Raw genomic sequence first — 24,336 nt, 5'->3', positions numbered from 1 at the left:
CTTGTGTCTGTTTATGTGTTTGCAGAAGTGTCGAGAAGACAGTTCTGTGGAAGGAGATGCCATGTCGAGGTCGCGACCTGTATTTGGAGACCAACTCAATCCGCCGACAATGAGTGTTTCGCCCAACAAAATCACTGTGTGCAGGAACTCCAACACGCGGGAGCCCGCACACACAAGCATATGTATGTGTGTGTTTGTGTGTGTGTTTGTGTTTGGAGACCAAATGTCCCCCACAATGTGATAAAAACCTGTTATTTTGAAGTTGTGGGGACCATTTTCCAGGTCCCCATAAAGATCCGTGAATGCAGTCAAGAATCTAAAAATGCCAGAAGTCTCATTTTTAGTTTGGTTATTTATGATTACGGTTAGGGCTGGGTAGGGGGTAAAGTCGTCATGTTGGGATTAGAGTTTTCCCCATAGAAATGAATGGAGAGTCCCCACAAAGACATAATTACAAGCCTGTGTGTGTGTAACCCTGTATATGCAGCAAAGTGATAAAGAATATAACAGTGATATACTGTTATGTCCTGAAAAATCCTCCAACATTTTTTAAACACACTGCTATTTGTTGTGGCTATGTGGGACAGGGAACTCATTTTATTATGAAAAGAGGAATCAAAAGGAACACAGACAAAGTGGGGGCTTGGCTCGAGCCATGGGAAATGGACACAGAGGTGAGACATGGGGGGGGGGTGACCAGGCACCTTACTGGAGACAAGGGAAGGGACATCACAGGTTGCAATGAAGGCATTCAGATTTACACACCTCATTACAGCCTTAAAGCTATAGCTTTGAAACGCAGATCTTGGGGAGGAGCAGTAGCCTGTGGCCGACATTTTTTATTTATTTAGAAGATACTTTTATCCAAAAGGTTAAGGGCCTCACTCAGGTCTCCCATGATGACATCATCCTGCTGACACTGGGATTTGAACCAGCGACCTTCTGAGACAAGTAGAGCATGCTAACCTGAGTCACACACTGCCACCCTATGGTGGGACCTCCACCGCTTGAAATGGACATTAGCGGTTTAGAAAGGACAGCAGTTCGCAAACCATGTCCAGCAAACGCCCTCGAATGGCTACCCACAATGCAATGCTGCACGAGCGATACAAACCAAGGGTAATGGAAGCTACAACTACAACTTGAGCAAAATCAAAGTGCTTCCTTTCACAGCATGTTACTCCTTCAGTGTCCCATCTGCAGACGAGGACACAGTCACCATTTGTTTCATTCCACCAAACCTCTTTTATGTGGCTTGGATTTTATCCTTGTTTTGGTTGTACATTTACATGTTTTAAAATGTTGATACAAATGCGTTATTTTAAATAAGAAATATATCGGTAAACTGTCCTGGATAGCTGCGGCCTGCTTGCCGCTAATCGCTCGCCGAGCTAAAAGCACAAACCCCAGTGGGAGGCCATTGTTGTATTAGGGCCCACTGTGCCTGTTTGTTAGGAAGATGCCCTTTGTACTGCTTTATTTGGAAGTCCCACATCTGCAACATTCATTAAAAATGGCAAAAGTAGGAAGGAAACTGTAAGAAAGTCACTGGAGTGGGTGGGTGCACAACACCTCCGCCTAATGAAATGCCTTTGGACGCTCCAGTACTCTGACCCCACCCTCCCATCTCCTCCAGTGCCCCGTTCACCGGCCTCTCCCACCCCCACTGCACTCTGCAAGGACGTTACACTAACCAGAAGGCACTGAGACTCCAGGTGCCGTTCACTGCCTGCCCCCTGCTGCCCGTTTTGGTGGCCGCAGAGTACCCTCACTCACCAACGGGGATTTAGGGCTCTGATGTTATGTTAGCAATGGGACCTCAGTACCCATTAGCGTATAAACGTTCACATTCGTGTCTTCCTGAGACTGCATGCATGGCTAGCCTAGCCCTCGCGCTAATACTGAAGTGCAGGCAATCGAGGCCTTCGACATGCTGGGCTGTCTACAGGGTCTGTGGCCTGTGAGTGAGAGTTGATGGATGACAATGACTCTGACAACCAGAGGCCAGCTGACAACCAGATTACTTCCCAGGGATGTGGTTTCAAGGTGTTGGCTACATGCCTGTCCCAAAGAGGGCACCACAGAGAGGAAGTTTGCTGAAGTGCTGCCTAGTGCACGTCTGATACCACCTTCAGCCCTGAATATTTTGGGTTTTACTCCTTTTCGCTCCTCCAGGTTGAGCATCATGCAACATCAAAGCCACTGGGAGATACAGAAGAGAGTGCTGACTGCATTCTCAGCCAGATGGAAAATCCAGAGCCCTTAAAACACTTCAGCATAACAAAAACAACAATCAGACATAACTAGGAATAACATGATATATAGACAAATAAATATATTAAGGCTGTAATACAATAGCATTTAAACTTCGACCTCTGGAAGCCAAACCCAAAGATTATTCTTGTCTGGCATCTTCGCTTAGATATGAAGGCATTTTAATCAGCAGTGCTACTCAAGCAGAAGGTGGCGTAGATCAGAAAAAAAGTCCAAACTTGTTATTGCAATAAAAGCACTTTTTGAGTTACAAAGGAAGAGCTTTCCGGAAGCAGATTAAATGTTCAGATTTCGGACTAGCTTTGCTAATTTGTCCATTTATCTAGTGGTGACAAAAATAATATCCCATCCATCCATGGATCCATCCATCCATCCATCTTCCAGGTGATTATTCTAGGCAGGATCATAGAGTATAAATAATATTGTATTTCATAAATATTTGTATGCTTGCATTAGAAATGATACATTCTGTATGTTCTTATTTCATTCCGCAGTACAGATAATTGTGTGTGTCTGTGTGTGTAATACAGCAGTCCGAATTAAAAAAGCTGGATCAACGTTACATGCGAGTTAATTGTGGCAGCCCTAATATAGAAAACATATATTTTAGGCATAATCATCTATTTTCTGTTCACAGACACATTTCTAAAGCACAAATGCTATCAAATATAAATATTAGGACTGTCTAATGAATTAAGTTGTTTTAGTGGTACAATATTTAGTGCCACAATTCCTTGGTTCTGAAATGAGAGCCGGTATGGGTTAGGGCTGCCTGCTGGATTTTAGATCCGTACCCTTGCCATCTGATACGATACAGTTCCTCCAAAAACGGTATCTGCACAGCTGGAATGTAACGCGCTTAATGTTTTGGCCTGTAGGTGTTATGGAGCGACAGGGAGAAATCCAGTGGAGGAGATATGAGCAAACAGTGAGCAAATGTTATCTAGGCGACACGCACAGCGTACAATTGACGCACAGTGTTCAGGTTAGTTCTTGCTGATAGTTCCTACAGTGTTTGACTGCTGGCTTTTCAGCTCCAGCCTACCTACTGCCTATAACCGAAAAAAAAAAAAAATATATATATATATATATAAAACAAGAGTAAAAAGGGGAAACTGCAGGTCACTCAGACTCCCACTAAAGAGGATCAGGTATGAAGAGTTTTGTGGCTCGTTTTTGCTTTGACTGTAATACAATAAAAAAAGTGTCCACAAGGTAAGAGTGTGTCATCTTTGGCAGAGTGAATCCTGAGCAGTTTATTGGTGAGTCCTCAAGTTGGCAGGTTGATTGACAGTAGATTGTGCATGGGCAGCTGTAAGGCTTGTGCACATAAAGGTTGCGCTGAGCGTGGCGATGGCAACGCCATGGTTGGACCAGCAGGGGGTGCTGTTGGCACTAATGGTGGTGGTTGTGCATGTCCTCCATGGTGACACGGCCCCACACGCCAATCACAAAGGCCTCGATCTGGCACTCGTTCTCCCCACGTGCGATGCGGAAGAAGCCATCCTCACCCCAGGTCTTCCCCCAGGAGTTGGCAGCAATCTGTTTGGGGGAAATGAGGGGGACACTAAAACAACTGCACTAGGGGGTCAGGGGATAAGTACTTGTGGCCAGTAGGATATAGGTTCAAGACCCAAAAAAAAGAATAATAGAAATAATAACTGACTACCCTAACTATGACTGAAACAGCAAGTCATGTTAAATAAAAAGGAGGAGTCTAATCTAGACCCCAGTGGATTGTGAGATTCTGGTGGTATTGTGATTTGTACCCAATGAGCCTGGAGTTATGCTAAAAAAACTACACTGAGGCTCATAAAATAGCAAATATTAAAAAAACAATTAAAATGATCATTCATTGTCATGTATTTTGTCACACACAACTGCATGCATTATGAAACAGATTTAGGTGGTATATTTTGACCAATGTCTTAAATATAGTTTGATTTTTTTATTTGACAGGAGAGGTGAGTTATGTGAAGAACAGAAGCTAGACACACCTGGTTCTTAAGGCTGTAGGGTGTGTTTCTTTCAAAGCTCTCTGCTCTGAAGTGGTTCCTGAAGCCAGTGTTCAGCCACTAAGTTGCCTCGCCTAGCCCTGACTGAAGTGTAAATCAGCCGCTAATTAAAGCAGATCCTGAAAGCGCCTGGAACATTCCGGTGTGTCGGAGTAGGCCTCGCACTCATCGCTTACCCAGTACTTCCGTGGGTGCCCATTGTAATCCCTCTCCTCTCCCCATCTGAAAAGCAAACAGGACAGGAGAGTCAGTAGATACACGAGCTCAGATTCCACTGTGTAACCAGGTCACCATCCAGGACGTGCTGCCTATTCCATTACGGACACATCTCATGGTCCTATGACCTAACGACCTGTATTTTGAAACGGCTGCTTTCTAATTGTAGCCTCATTACTGACACCTCAGTGGTCACTGAGCATCCAGACTGTGTTTTTGTTGTATCCCTGTGTGCTGGCTCCTTTCCATAAACACACAGCACGCCCCAGCCCAACAGAACAATGCTTTCTGCTCTGCCAACCTCTTTTGAAAGGCCCTTGAGCGATAACACACTTTCTGGATGGTATCTCTACTTCTGTCGTGTGCGGTTATGGAATGCTGGGTAATAAACCGGACCTGCCAAGGCAACGTTCCTCACCTCAAAGTGCAGGTACCCACCCCACCCCTCCCACATCACCACCGTCCTACACGCCCAACACAGTTTCAGGGTAAACAACGAGTCGGGAATGAAAATAGTTGTATAAACAACACAGCCACAGAACAAAAGGGAGTGTCCACAAGATCTGTGAGAGCTGGATTTAATGAATCTGTGAGAGATTTTAGCCGAGCTGGTTACATGAGAGTGTGCTGCTGCAGTCTCACACCCAGAGACCCTTGAACCCCGGAGCATAGGTCTCCAATGCCCTCGTCTCTGCCGAGTCCCATAAAACGCACTATGTTGGCGACAGCATCGATGGGGAAGACGACAGCACTTCCCCTCCCCCGCTGTTCCCACAGACTGCCCCCACTCCCCCAGCCCCCAGCTTAACTAGCCACAGAGCGGAGGGATTTTCTCTGTGCAAACATGGCTGCTGCTGAATTACATGTCCCCCCCCCTCCTGGCCAGCCTCCCTCAAGGCCTCGCCTTTGCAGCCCAAAGAGGTGGAAGAACAGCAGAGTCAGCGTGGACATTGTGGAGGAACACAGGATTCACGGATCCAGGCTGGGAGACAATCGCTCTCACACACATGAAAAGACATTGACAAGATAGACAGACATCCAGAGTCACACAATTCACACTCATGGGAACAGAATCAACAGACACAGACGTATCATACACACAGGAAGAATTTATAGGACACGTCTATATGAATGAACAAAAAATACAAAGTGACACATACCTTTAGTCACATATAGTGCATATTTAGGTACTGTGACACACATAGACATACACTTGGAGAACTGGTCACATAACACGCAAAAACGTTAACATTCTACGACTACGCGTTCCATGACAGCCATCGGATTGGCCGAAACTACGCAAGAGGCCTTCTGACAGTAATTCTCAGCAGGCCTGCCAGTGCAAACTCAGCTTGACCTACATTCTGCCTACAGTCTACAGTATATCCTGTCCAGGAACAGCAAGAACGTCCAAAGAACATCCCAAATCAGACCTTGCCCCATGTCAATGCCGAAGGTAAACTCTCCTCCTGTCTCCACAGCAGAAAAGCACAGAACACTTTAAGATAAATTAAGCCCTGCAAGTTTGCATTGATGCCATAAGGGGCAGTGGTGTTACAGGAAAAAGCAGCAGGGAACATGACCCTGCAAGTGGCAGGGGGTTAGCATTAGCGCTGCCTGCTCACTGCCCAGCTGGCTGATCCTATCTGCGGCAGGTTCATACCTGCACAGAAGGCAGAGTGCGCAGCGGCAGCCATCGCCATGTCCCTGCCCACCTACTGTATCCCGCTTATGGAACAAAAGCCGCCCAGCTACACAAGGAGCGGCCAGACTGCCAGCTTTTAAAATAGCCCAGTGTTTACTGTAGATAGTAAGTCAGGCACATGCTATTCCCAAATACAGGCATGGAAACTTGACCAGCCCCGCCCCGGCCAGCCCCGCCCCACCCCGGCCAGCCCCGCCCCGCCCCGCCCTGTCCCAGCCAGCCCCGCCCCCGTCCTGCCACGCCCCACCCCGCCCTGGCCCGTCCTGACCCGCCCTGTCCCGGCCAGCCCCGCCCCACCACGCCCTGGCCCGTCCTGACCCGCCCTGTCCCGGCCAGCCCCGCCCCACCACGCCCTGGCCCGTCCTGACCCGCCCTGTCCCGGCCAGCCCCGCCCCACCCCGGCCAGCCCCGCCCCGCCCCGCCCTGTCCCAGCCAGCCCCGCCCCCGTCCTGCCACGCCCCACCCCGCCCTGGCCCGTCCTGACCCGCCCTGTCCCGGCCAGCCCCGCCCCACCCCGGCCAGCCCCGCCCCGCCCCGCCCTGTCCCAGCCAGCCCCGCCCCCATCCTGCCACGCCCCACCCCGCCCTGACCCACACCCTTGCCAGCAGGGCAGAAACATCTGAGAGAGGGTCAACATGGATAGGTTGCCTGTGCTGGGCAGTGGAGCTATATTTGTATGGTGTGGTATGGGGGTGGCTGGGTTGGGCAGAACACAAGGTGGTGAGTGAGAAGGAAGCTGGTAGGTTGGGGGGGGTGAATGACATGTATAGAGAAGGGGTGGGGGCCAGGTCCAGGTGTAGAGTCTGTCTGGGGGAATTCTTGTGGTTTCCATTAACTGTGACAGCACTCCAAAGGTTTGTGAAGAGTATATTCATCTGTCTGCTGCCCAGGCCGACTCACACTTTGATCTGTGTGTGTGTGTGTGTGTGCGTGCGTGCATGTGTGTGTGTGTGCATGCGTGCGTGCGTGCATGTGTGTGTGTGTGTGTGTGGGTGTGTGTGTGTGCGTGCGTGCATGTGTGTGTGTGTGTGTGTGTGGGTGTGTGTGTGTGCGTGCGTGCGTGCATGTGTGTGTGTGGGTGCATGTGTGTGTGTGTGTGTGTGTGTGCGTGCGTGCGTGCATGTGTGTGTGTGGTCCAGTTATACATTTCATGCTGGGGACCAAATGAACCCACAATGTGATAACCTGTTAATTTGACATTGTGGGGACCATTTTTTTTCGGCTCCCACAAGGGGAAATTGAAAAATCTCTAACTGCAATCAAAAAACGAAATGCCAAATGCTTTGTATTTTGTCTGGTTACTTATGGTTAAGGTTAGGGCTGAGTATTTAAAAGTTGGTGGGATTTGGTTTTTGCCCACAGAAATGAATGGATGGTCCCCACAAAGATATGAGTACAGGTCTGTGAGTGTGTGTGTGTGTGCCTCTGTTTGATTACAGTCTTTATGTATCCCTGTGTGGAATAAGTGGTAAGGTTCATTTACATGTACACATCTATGAGTTTGTGTGTTTCTGTGCCTGTTTGTGTGGGAGTTTCGGCATCAAGAAAACAAAGGAGTAAGTCACAATAGCGACTGGCCTTTAACAGAACACAGACCACAAGAAAGACTGACTCCAGCCTGGAATGCTAGTCTGCAGCATCCATCACTAGCACTGCACCAACTGCACAACCATGGCTACGGGGTCAGGACTTGTGGCCAGTAGGATCTAGGTTCTAGTCCCAATAATGCCCAAATAAAGTGCATACACACTGTATGAAATCTGAATAGCTCTGCTGTAACAATAACTGAAACTGAAAGTTATGTTAGTCAAAGAGGTGAAGTGCTACCAGGCCCCAGTAGATCGTGGGATTGCGGCGGTATTTTGCTTCGTACCCAGTGATCCTGACGGAGTGGGTGTTATGCCTGCGGAAGTGCACTGGCTTGTGGGAGTTGACGTCTGTGTACTGGTAGATTCCAGACTTGTAGACGAAAAAGTCCTCGTGTACTTCCATGATGCCTGTGAGCAGGGCAACAGCGAAAAAGAGACACACAATCAATCAAACTGTTTGAGACTCCTAAATAAATGAGAGCAGCTAGATTTATGATTACTGATCATACTTCCCCTACAGCCGGACCCTCCGGCACTTGTCTCCAAACCTCACCTACCGTGAACTGTGCAGGAAGCTTAGCAATTTCAGAAATGATTCACGTAATGTTAAACCTACATTAAAATTCTTAAGTCAGATTTTCCTGAAAATCACTCATTTACAAAACATATGAAGGCGGGACTGGATCACGTCCCCCAGATCACGCTGTAAGGCGTAATACTCAGGATAGAAGGCTTATGGGGATCCAGCCTGCCTGTATCTGAGGGGCGTTTGATTAAGGGTTAAGGGGGCAGAAGGGTGACATGGGAATGGTGACCTCTTCAGGTTAAGGGTCACATTCCATAACCGAGGCTTCACCTTCCATCAGAAGGACTGAAGATGTTTGGGAAGGTCCTAGTCATTAACTGGCGCTAAGTATTAGCTTCCATGCCTGTGACATACACAGGTAATTAAATAATTACCTTGTACTGGTCCGTTATCCATGATCTCCTTCATGATCTCCTTCTCCTTTGTGAATGAAAAGTATATAAACAGAGAGGATCTGATTACCAGGAACGTGGGCTTATTTCGCAGAATGTGATTAAGTCTGCATATAGAAATCAAAAATGCTTATCAGCTTGTCTGCACAGATGTCTTCTGGAAAATCGTCAACGGATGTTACAGTTCTTACTTTCCTCAGTATATATCAGTTTCAGTGCTAAGAAGCCTTGGTGGTGACCGTTAAGCAGAGGAATGCGCTGCGTTATATAAACCCTGAGAAGTCCATAAGCCAAATAAATCAGCAGCACCCAGAATACTTTTTATGAGAATGCAAGCTAGATGGTGAGTCCATTGGCGGGTGAAGTGCAGGACGAGATGCAGGCATCATGAATACCCTATGAGAAGCCCATTAAAAGGTGGAAGGACTTACACTGGTGGCAAGCCGGTATGGGGGTGTCGACTGGTAGATGTCGTTATGGTAACTGTGCGTGTTGGGGCAGTGGGCGGTGGCCTGGCGTTTGCCCCGCCCCACCGAGCGGCTGTGCATCATGCAGCGGCTGGCCTCCGCGGGGATGTGCTGGGGCGGTGAGAATGGGTAACACTCCTCTGTCACTATCCTGGGATGGGAGGGGGGGCAGGGGGTGAGCATGAGGAGGGAGCCCCCGGCGTGTTTTCCCGTGACACCGTGCCACAGCAGAAGGCCTCCTTACCCTCTGCGGCGCAGGTACCACCAGGCCCCGTCGATGCGGCCCCCCGCACAGCCCCCCTGGCTACGAGTGTCGCAAGAAATTAGATTCTGGGGTGACAGCTGAGGGGTCATGTGACCCATGGACTGGATGGAGATTCGGTCTGAGGCTACAGCTGGGATTGAGGGGAGAGATTATGAGGGGGGGAGACAAAAAAGAGGAGAAAAGAGAGGGAGTAGAGACAGATAAGACAATGGACTGCAGAATGTCGATAGTTGATACTTATAGCCCCCCTTGTTCATATGCATTCCGTGTTGGGGGGGGGAGGGGGACACCGCACTCTCGCCTACCCGCAGTAGAAAAGGCCCAGGAAGCTGCACAGTTGCCCTGATCCAGCGGCTCATGGATTTTGCCGGGCCACTTCTGGCTGGCGTTGAAGTAGCGCGGGAGGTGGTCGGAGCCGTCCATTTTCACCTGAAACGACCGGAAGGTTCGCTGAGCGCTGAGCAGGCATTCTGCACAGCACAGGCCAGCACCTACATCCACGGTAATGGAGGCACCTGGGGCTTTCAGTGGGCGGATCAAAACCAATGGCATGACATCACCAATGGGGCGGAGCCACAGACACCGGTTGATTTAAAGACAAGAATCCTGTTTCCAAATTCTGTTTGCACTCAGTTGAGATTACGGTAATAGCCCTTGAGCCTTAATGTTGTGTCACGCCTGAGGAAACAATTTAAACTAGGTACATCCAGAGCAAGCCGGAGAACCTGAGTGCGGAAAATACGAGAAAATGCTCCCTGAATAGGTGCTGATGGGCTAACATCTCAGTGTGTTTATTGTCTTTAATTTCCCCGTGACAAGCGTCACCTAAAAACCTGAAAGGAATGCAGCCACCTGGCACACTGTCAGCACTTGTGAACCGCTTTAAGTCTCCGTCAAGGCAACACTTGACCTCTGAAAAGGGGTCAACATTTGCACTGTAATTAAAGCTCCAAGCACTGACTCAGGCCTGCCTGTTGTGCATTTGACGGTGACCCACTCCGGTGTCCCGGGGCAGAGCGGCACGTCACCCATGGTGCGAACAGAAAACGGGGTTTGTTGGGTGCGGGACTGGACACGTGCGGGAATGTGGGGGCCTATTTGTGTGGAGAAGCAATCAGGTGAGGAGCCACTGCCACACCTGAAGCACACTGACTTTACGATAACACGTTACGCAATCTGTCTGCATAGCATCATCATCTCTTACACGCAGTGAAACAGCCCGAATGGCAGCCTTAACAATGCCCGCGGGACGTACATAATTAGCTTGAGACTATGGAAGTTTACTAAAGAAATGGCTTAAGACCCAACTATTCCAGGAATTCCTCTACTATCCTGAATGCACTCTGTGTTCCTTGAATGTCTTATTAGGGTCTTGCTTTCTTTGGAAGACGTTATGTACTTCCTGCTCCCGTTTACCTGCGCATTCAATGGAAGCTCAGCCTAGCTGTGCCTAGTCGGCTCCCCGACAGCTGTGTGTTTGTAACCTGCTATTTGCCTCACTTGTGTGTCACTTTGGACAAAATCGTGTGCTAAATAAAATGACCAGAAAAGTAAACACAATGCACAGAGTGCGAGAGACTAAGCTGGCCACTCACCGTACCGTGTGACTGACTCTTTATCGTGATGGAACTCACGTTTCTTTAGCATTTTGGGTCATCCTGGAACCTCACCTGGATCTCATTCATGCTCATGATGGTCCGGGATGGCCACTGGGTGCCAAGGCGGTACCGCATTCCCTCATTCAGTGTCATGCCCCAGAACTGGCTGTAGTTCCCTGCCCTCCAGCTAGGAGGCGACAGAGAAGTCATTCAGTAACACACTAGCATGTGCAAGTTGTAACACAGAACTCCATGTCTACAGAGTGTGTGGGTATAAATGTTATACAGTTGGCATTCTGTTGACTTTTGGGTTACTGGGTCTTCGGTGTCATTGTCTATGAGTCACAGGGAATCACTATCTTATTGTATTTCATTGTATTTATTTCAGTATGTCTATCTGTATCTCTTTGCATTTCTGTGAGTCTTAGTGCCTCTTTCAGCGTCGCCAGCGTGTGACTCTTACCCATAATTCCCCTGGTTAATGCGCTGGATCATGTCGTTCTCGATCAGGCAGGCGTGCTGCTCGCATTCCCAGCGGCCGGTGGACGCGCACGTACTGGTGTGGAGCAGAGTGACAGACAGGCCAGAGAGAGTTTATATTCTGTAAAGACTGCGCTAAAATATGCTGCTTACGTCACAAGGCAGGAGGTCAGAGGAAACAATGAAAGACAAACAGAAAGCGTAAAAGACCCTGTTAAAGGCAGATATGAGGGAAAAGCGGAGAGCTCCATTTGGGCATAGAGACAAGAGGATAACACTTGGCATGACATAAGGAAGGAGGGGGGAGAGAGAGAGAGAGAGAGAGTGAGCTCGAAGAATTGAAACAAACATTAGCCTTTTAAGGATGTACAACTTAAAAACATCCATTTTTAGTCACAGGAACTGGGACGCGAACACTAGCCAGCCTGCTGAAAAAGACGCAGGCAGATATTTCTAATGCTCCTTTTTATATGCCATTTATCTGTGATCCCCAAAAAACATTCCTGCTGTTTTTCTGTGATGAGTCACCGTGAGTGTCCCTTTGCCAGCAGAATGGCCTGTAAGGGTGAGATTGCTGTGCTGTACCGCAATGTGGCCTTCCTTGTTACCGGTAATAAACATTAACACACAGGATAGGATGATCCCCCATCACCTCTAAATACAGAATTCAATGTGTCTGTAGCTGTGGAATCCTCAGACTAATTTAACAGCAGCCAGAGTGGCATTGTGGGGCTGCTGTTTCCTCTCACTTCTAGAGTTGGGGGTTCGAATCCCGTTTGAAAGACGATGGATGTACAAAGGAACCGAACTGAACTCAGGAGCACCACAAACCTGTACCTGCGTAAAGGTCCACTTTTTTGCTGGGCTACACAAAAATCACCTGGTTACAAATGAAAGCTTGTGCAATTTTCTTGCTATTTTAGGCTTATATGATGCTCCAGTCCCCCCTAAGAAAACTTGAACAATTTCTTTTTTCTTGCTTCAGCCAAAAAGTGCATTAGTTGACATTCCTCCCCAAACTCAAGCGCATGGACACACTTATGCTGAGTGAGAGCCACAGAAAGCTGGAGATGATTATGATGGAGAGGAACAGCAGACCCCAAAATCCCAGAGGCCTCATTTCTCTGAACCTGGGAGAATTTGGGAAGGTGAAGCTTCAGTTTCAGAGACTCAAAAGAGGCATAAATTCACGTGCATCAGAAAACACCCTCTCTTAAGTGTCTCCTGCAGCAGCAGTCATATTTCAAATTCTCTGTCATAATAGTTATGAGATCCTCAACGGAAATGAAGGAAGAAATATAGAAAAACTCTTACTTCTTGTCACATAATAATGTCCACAGGAAACATATCATCATCTCCGGAGAGGGAACCAAAGGGGACTCGTACACAGATGGAGTCACGCGCCTCCATCCTGTGATTCGAACATGTAACATTCTGTCCTTCCTTATAATGTAATATGTATATATATTATAATGCAAGAAAATGCATGAAATATTAGGATTCTGTGAAGAAGTTCTCCGTGCTTCAGGTGGCACTGCAGTGTGCAGGTTCTCATCCCTAAAGCCGACTGAAACAGCCTTCAGGTTCTGCCTATCTGCATATATCTGCCTTATAGACCAGCACAACACAGCACGGCAAGATTAAATCAAGGTCGCAAACTTTCCTCGTTATCGAACACGGAGACGCAAACACACAACGATATTCAGCTGCACGCGGACAGGGGAGCTCAGCTCAACACCCGGCTGGGGGAAACTTGCATATAATCAACTGAAAAGCAAGTTTCCAAAACTCACACAGTCGATTTAAATTTTTTTATTGCTTTTGAGATGAGACCGCCAGTGATCTAAAGTCAGGCTTACGCATCATATGCAGCAGCATTGGGAACCAAAACTCGCTCAGTCCTCATGTGATCCAGTGCCGAACTTTCAATAAATTTCCAGAGCTCAATGAATCTACAGAAACTTTACAGAACATATCTTGTGGACTGAGTAAGTTTTCGAAATTTGGTCTTCAATTCAGTTTATGTCTTCAGTATACAGGCATTTGTAGCAGCTAAGCCAAGATCGGCTCCTCTGCCTGCTGTGGGAACATGGGGAACACCGGCACTCTTCAGTGAGGCTGACTGGTGTCTCTATACTGCCCACAGTGACTGACTAGGCGTGTTGATGTTCACAGATGTCTGTCCTGTGATGGGCTAGCATCCTGTCCAAGGTGTGACCCAACATCATGCCCTTTGGAGCTTAGTATAGGCTACAGGGGCCCCATAACCCTCTCCTGGATAAGCAGGTGGAAGATGGATGGATGTATGGATGGATGGACGTATGGATGGATGGATGTATGGATGGATGGATGGATGGATAGATGGACCATTCTATCGCTGAGGTGCTGAGAAATTGTGAATTTTTCTGTAGAACTGCAGAATTGTTGTCAAGATGTTGAAGTACTTTGGAGAAACTCTTCAAGAACTGTTGAGTCATTGGTGATTTTTGTGGGCCATTATTCAAACTATTTCTGGGTAAATTCTTGAAGTGTTGCATTGACGTCACATTTTGCTCGATCTTGTGGTCAGCTTAGTCTTGCTTCGAGGATATGCATGCGAGATGGCAACATGTGCAGGGAAGCGATAAGAACTGGGAGATTAGACTAGACTGAGGGCAGAGGAGGGGCAGCGCGAGTGGAAGGATGTGGAAGTACAGTGAAATGTAGACAAACCGACATTTCCCAGAAAAAATCAACTTAAGAATGTACGTAACTGGGAAATGGATGTAAAGGTCAGAAAGATCAGGGCTGTCTGTGTACATGAGGGCAATGTTTGCAGTAGGGTGTAGGTGGTGTGTGTGAGGGGGAGGGGTTTTGTAATTAGGGAAAGTACAGGGCAAGGTGTTTGTGTTCTCTTCTGTGGACCCTTGTTGTTTGGGTTGGTTGCCGAAAATAAAGTGCCGGAGATGTTCCTCAGATCCAGTTCTAGGTTTTTCTCAGCGGGGCTATTTTTACCCAACAGGGTTGGTCTTCGGGTCGACCCTGCACTGAGCTCCCTCCGGGGAATGACTGCACAAAGGCAGAGGCGTGTAAGGATAATGGAACCCCCCCCCGCCCCCCCCAACACGCACACGCACATTTCAGAACCCTTAAGGGTATCTTCAAATGGCTCCTGAAAGACGGCCTTAATGCACTGACGTGTCAGGAGAGAGTCCCAGAATACACATCACTGAAGTGAGAATGACCAGTGACACACAGGTTAGGAATCTCCTCACATTCCCCGGATGACAGAACAAACACTGCCTGTTTTCCGGCCCAGCCTCTCAAAGACAGAATCCCAAAGGACGAGGCAGGAAGGTTACAGGAACATTATAAAGTTCAAGAAAGTCCAACGGCTCACACTGATAGTGGCACCTCCACACCTCAAGGGTACAGTACCTTCATTCTCTGGGATTGTGTTATGTCTCATTAAACCACACCAGCTTCTCCTTGTTGCTAGTTTAATTTCACAACTTATACAGAGCCTGAGGTTCAGCTCAAACCAAAGCAGGGGTCGTTATCTTGCTTGTGCTGTTTTTTCAGGGTAATATGTAGGCGATGTGGACCACTTATATAGTAATGTGTAGGTGATGTGGACCACGCTATTTTACATTTTAATTATTTAGCTGCTGCTTTTTGCCTGAAGTGTCATACCTCCAAAAATCAGGGTCAGACAGTCCTTAGAGCAGTTAAGGTTAATAGCTTTAACAGCTTCGTTCAAAGGTCTAAGAGAAATTGTTCTCTTGATGACGACATTTAAATTAGCAACCTTCTGATTACAGGTACAGAGAGGAAGTAAAGAAACACCAGCTGGGCACCATGATTAAAACAAACGGGAGGTAACCTGCCCGCCGTTATTAAGTATATAATGGTATATAAGTGCAGTGTCCCCCCCGCTCTGCAGTGACTGCGGTCATTTGCAAACAGTGGCTGATATCAGGGGAACACACCGTGAGACCAGAAGCAAATTGCAGACATCCCACCTTAAGGATATTGATTTCAGGGAGGCAAATCAGGGGCATCTAGGAGGGTGGGGTGCGGGCCAGTGCTTGGTTGGTATTACGGTAATACCGTAAATATATTACCTACTGGGGTGGGGTCGGATGGGGGGGCAAAATTTGCTGACCGCGGCTAGAGAGTTGTAAAATTTGGGGCGAGGTTGCAGCGATAAAACTTCTTACCGGCTAATTTTACCACCGCTGAACAGGGGAACGACAGATTTCCGGAACACTGGGCGTCATTTGCAGGGTCAGGGAGATGCGGTCGATTTGCGGGAGACTCTCTGAACTTCTGGAAGCAAGATGTCTGATATTGCCCATTTGAAACACCTAAAGTCATCTTAGAACTGACTATTGGATTATTGCACATTACAGTAATATTGTTCCTAGGGGAAATTCAGGGGGGGGGGGCATGATAAACACAGTGTTTGGGATGTGCATTTGTTCTGGGCCGTGACCCAACTGCAAGCTGCCTCACTTCCTGGCTGTTAACACGGATCCGTAATAGGATACTATGAATTTCTGGGCCATGGGTTGGTGATTGCCAGGAATGCGAAGGGCTCTATACTCCATCCGACTGAAGTTCTGCTCTAAGCCCTGAGCCAAGCTCACTGACGGTGTGGTTGTATGATGTGTCTCCTCTCCTCCAAGGAGGCGTGACCCTCGTCGCCACACATGTGTGTCCCAATGAAATACAAGCACAGACGGGTAGCCAGACATCGGGAGACTCACCACAGATTGCAGTTCTCTCTGTATGTGGCCCCAGAGTGGAACTTGTGTCCATTTCGTTGACAGGCCCCTGAGAAGGATGGAGGTTTATTAGTGCTGTGACATGGATCTACAGCTTCAGTAGGCAGCCTTTGTGAAGGGGAGGGGGGTAGGGGCGCCGTAAAAGGGGGGTGAAAGTTTAGATGATTCCAAGTGACAGAGGCTCTAAAAAGTCTCCAACATAATTAGATTGGTCTGGTATATCACTGGTGTAGGAGCAAAACTGCAAAACCATTTCAGGTTGGCAGTCTGTAATATAGATTATTATTATTATTATTATTATTATTATTATTATATTAATTCTGGGATATTCTCGTGGCGAAGGCCAAGTCATCACGACAGGTTTAAAAATATGAAAGAAATTTCCGGACTAGGTGGCCTGTGTTTATTATTGTCACTGTCTGCAGTGTCTTTGGGTGTAAATGTAATTTTGTAGGCTTTAGTGTAGCGTGTGGGATGACACCTGTGCAGGAAGGAACAATGCTTTGTATAATGTGGCAGCAACTTGGTGTTTGATTTCTTCCAGTGTTGTTTGTGGAATAAGGTTCTTCATGATGATGGATGTCATTGATCTGCAGTTCCTTGTTCTGCGATCTGGGATATTCCTGCATCAACGCTGTGTGCAGTTTTTGCCTGTACTGTGTTTTGTCTGTGTCTCATTGTGTTAACGTGTAATAGGTAGGCATGTTGACAGTGTCCATTTCAGGTGTCCATTTCATGCGCTAATGGTTTTTTCCGTTTCAGTAATCAGGTGTTGATGACCCCCTAAAACATCCTCAGACGGCTGGGTCTGATGTCCTGACCCACTGCTCAGTTGAACAGCCGTTTGCAGTAGCCATACTCAGGTCGGTGTTTTGCCACCGTTGGTCAAGGGAGTTTGTAGCCTATTTTTCACCTGCAGACCTCAGCCTAATCTACAGACACAGACCTTTTTATCCTGGGAGACGTGCGAGTCCGTGTGATTTTCATTTTGATTTTTTAATCATGTTTTTATCTCTCTGCCAAGGCAGGGTAGCCCTTTCAGCCTGTTAGCCTTCCCTCTCACTAGTACCATTAAGGTAGCTATATCATAGAGAACTCTAAGGTAATTTATTTACCTCTAGAGCTAGTAAGTGTAAAGTCTGGCTGCTGGACTCACGCTCCTGAAAGTTCACCCTCCCCATGACTATGAGCCAGTTATTATTATTATTATTACTTAGATTAATATTAATTAGCATCTCTAGCATTGGCCCTGGAGAGGTGAGTGAGGTGATCTACTACATTTTACGCACAAATCAGGAACCTCTGCGGTTCCACGCAAACTCATGGGGCAGAGAGGGGAAAAGCTCGCTCCCTGTGTGGGAGCAAAGGCGCGCTGCGCTGATCCCAGGCTGGAATGTCCACCTGACCCAGCCGCTTTCTTCTGGAGAAGCTCTCTGCTCCTGTCACACCTTAAACAGCTTTGTCTGCAGACACAGTACAGCTGATGTCACACAGCAGCCACACGCAGCGCCTGTGGAGTGCAGCACCCGCTGTAAATACGCTCTTGGGGGGGGCAGGGTGGGCTAAAGCTAGGGGAGGTGTGGGGGAGGGGTGGCAACCACAGGTAATCAGAATCAGAAAACTGGTACTACCCTAGAGGAAATTGTTTGTGATTACACAGACACACAAAAAGACAACAATAGTTCTCTATAAAAACAATAAAAGGTGTCAAAGGTGAAGGGGGGGGGCACGGAACCCCCCTGTTCCTGGCACATAGTACCCATTTTGGGGGTGAGGGGGGTGATTCTCCCTCACTTTTAACACTTGACAGCACCTGAACACAGCACACGGATAGCTGGATAATGGCAGGCAGACAGAGCGCCCCCCGGTGGCCATGGACCGTCCTGTAGCTGACCAACAGCCACAGAACACACCACACAGTGTGGAAAGAGGTGACATTAAAGCGGATCGGTGCTCTCTGTAAGCCGCGGGCAGCCAGCCCGCTCTTCAGAGCCAGTTTAACCTTGCCTCTCCTTTCAGTTGTGTTACATAATTTATTTATTCAATGGTTTATTTAATCCAAAGCATACTTTCTCCGATTTGTTTTTAAGGTAAATTAATGCTCAGAGCTTCACCACCAGCCACAGTACTTGTCTATCCTGGCATTTGGGCCTCTAGCAGACATATACAGGCTATACAGCATATAAATCCCTATCACGGTATTTTCCCCAGAGTGCCCTGCTCTATAATTCCGTCATTGCGGCGCCCGGAGAACTTGGGAGTCATACAGTCGACTTCCGATTCCAAGAGGCAGAATGAAATTCAGGTAAGATGAAATTCAGGCAGCTCCCAGCATAGCTTACATTCTTTGCCCCTGACAACCATTCACCCAGGAAATGACCCCCCCCCCGGTCGACCTCCTTTCCAGGGGCTTTATGCTTATATAACACAGGCCTCAGAGCAGAGCAGCTGACCGCAAATCAGGGGTGTTGCTACGGCTTTTCTAGGGGGGCTTCCCCCCGCCCCATAATACATGCATGCAGATAGGTTTAAATAATGTGTTCTGGTTCATTCAGATTAACCCCCCCCCCCCGTCTCAAGTAGAGGCTTAGCCCCATTGCCTTAGATCTCTAGTGATGTCCCTGCCCCAGATCAATACCCACTTCCTCATCAAGCCCCAGAACACAGCCCCCAGCTTACCAATGATGGGGGCCTCGATCCCAAGGCAGTGTCCCCAGAAGTCAGGGCAGCAGTCAGATACGGTGCGGTTGCAGAAGAGGTCGCAATAGCAGATGGTGTCCAGGTACGGCACTGTGCACTGGTCATCTCTGCCTGGGCAGCAGCCCCCCCGCAGCTCGCAGTAGGAGCCGAATGGATCGCGGATGCCACTGCGGTGTAGGGGGCTGATCAGCTGCCGCTTCACACGGGGCACGCGCCTCGCTGTGCCCTCTTCCGCCACTAGGAGGAGTGTCGCGACCATCAGCGTCACAATGGCAACTGTGAGAGATGACCTCATCATTCACCTTGATAGAGGGCAAGAAGAAGAGAACAGAGAGTTTAGAATGGGCAGTAAGAAAGTGCATAAAAGAGAGGCTTATGGGAAAAAAATTCCAGACAGGAAATCATTCTCTCCGCTATGCCACAGGAAACCAGATGAACACGGACTGATTATTATTTTACAGACCTAGACCACAAAGCACTGAGTGGGACAGGACCCAGGTGCCCACCAGGCTTCCCACCACGTCTGTACGTACCTCTCACAAAGGTATAATTACTACACCCAGGTGGCAAATAAATAAATCCTGTTGGTATTTCTAAAATTATGGGCTGCCAAACTTTACAGTGGTTTCCCAGCTTTGCTCCTTATAACAATCTGCTCAGGTGACACAGGTCAAGGTGTGAGCAAAGTGCGTAAAGCACAGACTTCCTGCCTCTCTGGGGGGGGGGGGGGGGCATCTGTGAAATGGAAGGGGAATTCTGTCAAAAAAAATCACCTTCTCCTGTCAGATGTCATGCTGGAAAACGGGGGGCGTTTCTTAATACCAAGAACGCGAAGATCGTACTTATGGTCTGGCAAGATCGGTCTTGCTAACTTGCCTCCCAAGAACATATTTAGGATGCAATGAATCATGGGATTGGTCTCGTTTTGGGCGGATGCAACTGATGCATCCTTGATATTTGGGGCAGCGCAAGAAAGACATTCTGGGATTTTTACCATCCTCTGTACTTCTGTTCTTAGTACTGGAACTGGTCTTTGGCCATGATAGATGACAAAAAATGGGTACGTGAGAACACAAGTATGGTCAGGCCTGCATACTGAGAGACACCCAACATCTGATAGTGTAATTATGCCTGAATTATCCCTCTCACAGTAATGGGAACTCCCCCCGGTAAACGCTTCTGCAGGCACTCGATGGTATTGCCCCACCTGTGCCAGCCAGGACTGACCATAACATTTTCACCGTTTTGTCTCTGCGGTTTTTCAGTGCCTCTCTGCACCCCCCTCAGCCCCGCTGCTTTTCCCATCCTCTCTTAGTTCAGCGACGTGAACCTCACACATTCAGAGTTCTTGCCAATACTGTGGATCACACAGGGTAGCGGTGAGGACTGTAAACTGCACATGTAGGAGTCGTTTCCAAACACTCTGACACTTGTACACTATGGCAGGAGGACACACAGCTGACAAAGGGTTGACTCTTGTGCCTGCTGTGAGTTGTGGCTCTGGGTAACTGGGTCTGTATTCTGACACACCATGTAATGGGACGGGTCTTGCCCTTAGGCCCCCCCAGGGCACTGACGGAGCGTGAACTGTCTCCTGGGGTGTAATGTTGCTGCCTGGTGTGAGGCACTGACTAAGGGTAATATAGTTTGATTGATTATACAATTCCAAACTCCACAATTACCCCTCCTTTGTTAATAAATATGGGGGACAGTAATGATCCTTTATCATGTAGGTCATCCTGTGTGACTGCGCCTTCAATCTGGGCTTCTACACATACACAAGCACACACACAGACAAAATGATTAAAGCTATTTATCTGGGTAGTAGGTAGAGGTATGTGATGGGTGGGGGGCGTGGGGAGGGATCAAAAGGAACCTGAGGACAATCTCAGACAGTTGAAGCCCTCAGCCTCCTGGTCTGGTTCTTCCAGACCAATGACAGGCCGTCTCGGTCTCGGTCTCGGTCTCGGTCTCGGTCTCACTGTCCGTTTCCAAGAAAAAAAAAAAAACTTTTGGAATAAATGGATATAAAATGATTATTATAACAGAACAGGGACGAGAGGATAAAAAAGGTAAACCGACACAACTAGCTCTGGACGGATGTTTGGGTTTGAACAAGAGCCAAATGTTAACAGAGAGCATGGAACATGAGGAGCAGGTTAATGTGTGCAGTTACAGCCAGCAGACTCTCCCTCCAAAATATAGACGGTGTCCCCAAAAAGTTGGGAGTTTGGCCATTACAAATAAAGCTACACTAATTGGTATTAAATTATGTGTTCTCACTCATTTTCATTCAAGTCCGCCCCCCCCCCCTCTAGTGACACTGATGGCGCATACAGCTTCTGAATATTTTTCCTGAAACAATGAGCGGGATTCTTGTGAGCCACAAACAAGTGGGACTTGAACCCAGAAGCGCACGTGGGTCCCTTTTATTCGCATCCCCTCCAGAGTGACGCACCTGTTTATTCAGAGACACTGCAGTCGCTGCGAGTCACACGCACAGAGGCAGAATGGCTGAGGCATGTTCTGGAGAGGCGCGCTTCCCTGGGCGCAAAACTCTGCACAACATTAGTGACCCTCCAGATCGGTGCCAGATCGCAGAATTCTTCTGGAAAGTTCTACATAAAAGTAACAGCGGTGATCTGGAATCCTAGACTCAATCACGTGACGAGCCAGATGGCAGCGCAGATGAGTAAACCGAGCCCTGCCTCTTTCTGGTGACTGATTTACACGTCCTCCGTGCGAAACCGAAGTGACCGGGAGTGACAATCTGTCTGGAGGCAGAAACAGAAGTGTCACCGCAGGCAGGTGTAACATTTCATCTCAGAGCGGCAGCAGAAATCTGAGGATCAGTACCAGCGCTGAAGTATTCAGACGTGAATCCCAGCTTTCAGGGTAACACCTGCAGAGCAGGGCCCCCACCTGGAGACCACTGACACCTTCCCCGAGACACGGCTGAGCTCCACCCCAAACCTCGAACCTGGTGTTCGGGAGCTCACCAGTCACACGATACCCCAGACAGAGCAGGAATTCTTGTCAACAGGGGCAGTGTGGAATTTGACCCGTGCGAAATTGGACAGAGAGATTGGCCGAGACCAGGATCAGGTCAAGTAAGAGAGGAGTAGAGTTTCTGCTTACCTTGAGGGATCGTGTGAAGTTGCAGGCGCAGTAATCCGACAGGACAGTGCAAAGTTCTGCCTGTGTTGTATCACTGGCTGACGTGCTGTGCAGTAGCTGATAGGGACAGGCGCACAGGTGAAGGCTGGGACACTTAGTGCTCAAACACCTTCAGGCTTTCGCTGTGTCAGGCTCCGTATTGTTTGGTGGACCCAAACTCTTCTGTCTATACGACTGAGGGGAGGGTCCATGTCGACATCCCCTCCCACTAATCTCCCTCCCTCTCTCTCTCTCTCTCTCTCTCTCTCTCTCTCTCCCCATTGATCCTCTACCACTCTCCCTTTCATCTTTCCTCCATTTCCTTGTGTTGTTTTAGGTTATATCTCATTCCAATCTGGTGTGGAATGTAGGGGGAGGGCGTGACCCCCCCCCCCCGACACAGGGTGAAGCACCATCATGATTCGCCGTCAGCCACCTGTACTCTATGCCAGACACTCTTATCCTCGCTGGAGACACCTTCCCCTGTCCTGTGCCGTATCACAGCTGATCTAGGCTAGCCTATATTATGCTTTTCATTCAGCTCTCTTCTGCCTCTTAGCTTGGCTCTGCCAGCATACTCGATCTCTGCTCATTTACCTCGTGTGGCCCCCTTGTGGCCCCCTGCTGCATTTCTGGAAGGAAAACGCTTTTGTTTGCTCTAGACAAACATGATGCAGACTGGCTCGGATGCTGATGACAGCACCTGCCCTATCTGTGATTAAATGCCGCATGGCATCATTTGATATTGGGTTAATATAAAATAGAGAAATGGAAAACTAAATGAATAAAAAGGAGAAACTGCAGCGCTGTCAGGAAATGAGCTCAATCATGGCTGGTTCAACGATCCCTGACACAGGAAAAAAATTATGCTGACGACTGATAACGACACGACTGGCAGGTGTCGTGCTTTCGCCAGTATAAGAACATAGAAAACGTACAAAATGTAAATGTACTGATCTTTTATTGGAACCCTCCCAATTGGAACACTGCCCTCCTCATTTTTTCTTAACCCATGGACCCCCACGGACAGGTGAGGGATAGGTTAACTGGAAGCCATTTAGAAATAATGTGCTGTTTTTTCATTATACTGGAAGGGGTTTCTGCGGGGTGGGTGGGGGGGGCAGTGTAGTACACAGATGTTCCAATGAATTTTCTGGATCAATTACTTAATGTCAGTTACTTTGACTTTGACTTAATGAGTGAATCGATCAAAACCTAAAAAAAAATAAAAAATTTGCGGTGCAGTGTCGGGGCATGTCCTGGAATCTAGTGATGCTCACATACTAAGGGCAATGTTACAAGCTTCTGGGCACCGGGAGGAAACACTGTAGGCTATCCACTGGAATCCTGAATGAAGATGCAGTGAGTATGCGGAAACTGCACACACAGAGCTGGCACTGGGAATAACGCTCACATCAAGTACAAGTACTACACACCGTGCAGCCCAAAGACTGGAACACAAAGATATACAAGCCACATTGTTACAATACTGTGTTGCTGATGTCTGATTCTCTCACTGCACATTTATAGTAAAAGTTGCTAACAGTGGGTGAGTATCCATCCATCCATCCACCCATGGTGAGGAGCTGAGCAGTGATTCCTAATCCCCCCCCCAAGCGTGTTTGAATCAGGCGTGGTAAGACAGTCCTTGTGCTATTGATGTTTTTGTTTTTTAGTTAACTCAGGGTGTTTGAAGTAAGGACAGACGTCTGTCTTTACACGCCCACTCGCGTATCGCGGACACGCCTATATGTTAGGCGGAGTAATTATTAGGTAGGCTTTGTATGAGACAAAAATGTCTGGGATGGCAGTGCAGGGAAGAACCGCGTGGTTTGAGAGCATTTTGAAAAATATGTGTTAATCTATGCCAGACACACACATACAGAAAGGTAACTGCATGATGTATATACTGCATTGCTGATTGGTCATTGCTCTAGTCATGTTATTTTTGTAATTTACTTTATCTTACTTTAAAGTGGCCAATTAAACTAAAATCACTTCCTTGTGCTTGGGATGTACATGATGAATAAAGTTGATTCTGATTCTTAATTTTATTACTTATGTCTCCAATTCAGCTCAGTTTAGAAGAAAGCAGAAAATATGAATTCTTGTATTGCCCAAGCTGTC

At 47.9% G+C, this 24,336-nt stretch overlaps 1 protein-coding gene across 1 annotated transcript; it reads right to left on the bottom strand.

The window, feature by feature from the left end:
• Positions 1-805: 805 nt before the first annotated feature.
• Positions 806-22,407, bottom strand: tinagl1 (tubulointerstitial nephritis antigen-like 1). The gene is made up of 12 exons (XM_048993623.1): positions 22,192-22,407; positions 19,033-19,355; positions 16,336-16,402; positions 11,571-11,663; positions 11,180-11,294; positions 9,815-9,938; positions 9,489-9,639; positions 9,209-9,395; positions 8,760-8,805; positions 8,084-8,207; positions 4,466-4,511; positions 806-3,816 (listed from the first exon to the last, which is right to left on the bottom strand). Exons 2-12 carry the CDS (start codon positions 19,349-19,351, stop codon positions 3,670-3,672), a joined length of 1,419 nt encoding a protein of 472 aa, XP_048849580.1. The 5' UTR covers positions 19,352-19,355; positions 22,192-22,407; the 3' UTR covers positions 806-3,669.
• Between the last annotated feature and the right edge of the window lie 1,929 nt (positions 22,408-24,336).

This window comes from Brienomyrus brachyistius, chromosome 23, assembly GCF_023856365.1.
Source record: "Brienomyrus brachyistius isolate T26 chromosome 23, BBRACH_0.4, whole genome shotgun sequence".
Classification (NCBI taxonomy): domain Eukaryota; kingdom Metazoa; phylum Chordata; class Actinopteri; order Osteoglossiformes; family Mormyridae; genus Brienomyrus; species Brienomyrus brachyistius.
Note: the sequence above shows the minus strand (reverse complement) of the source record. Positions and strands in the feature narration are given on the sequence as shown.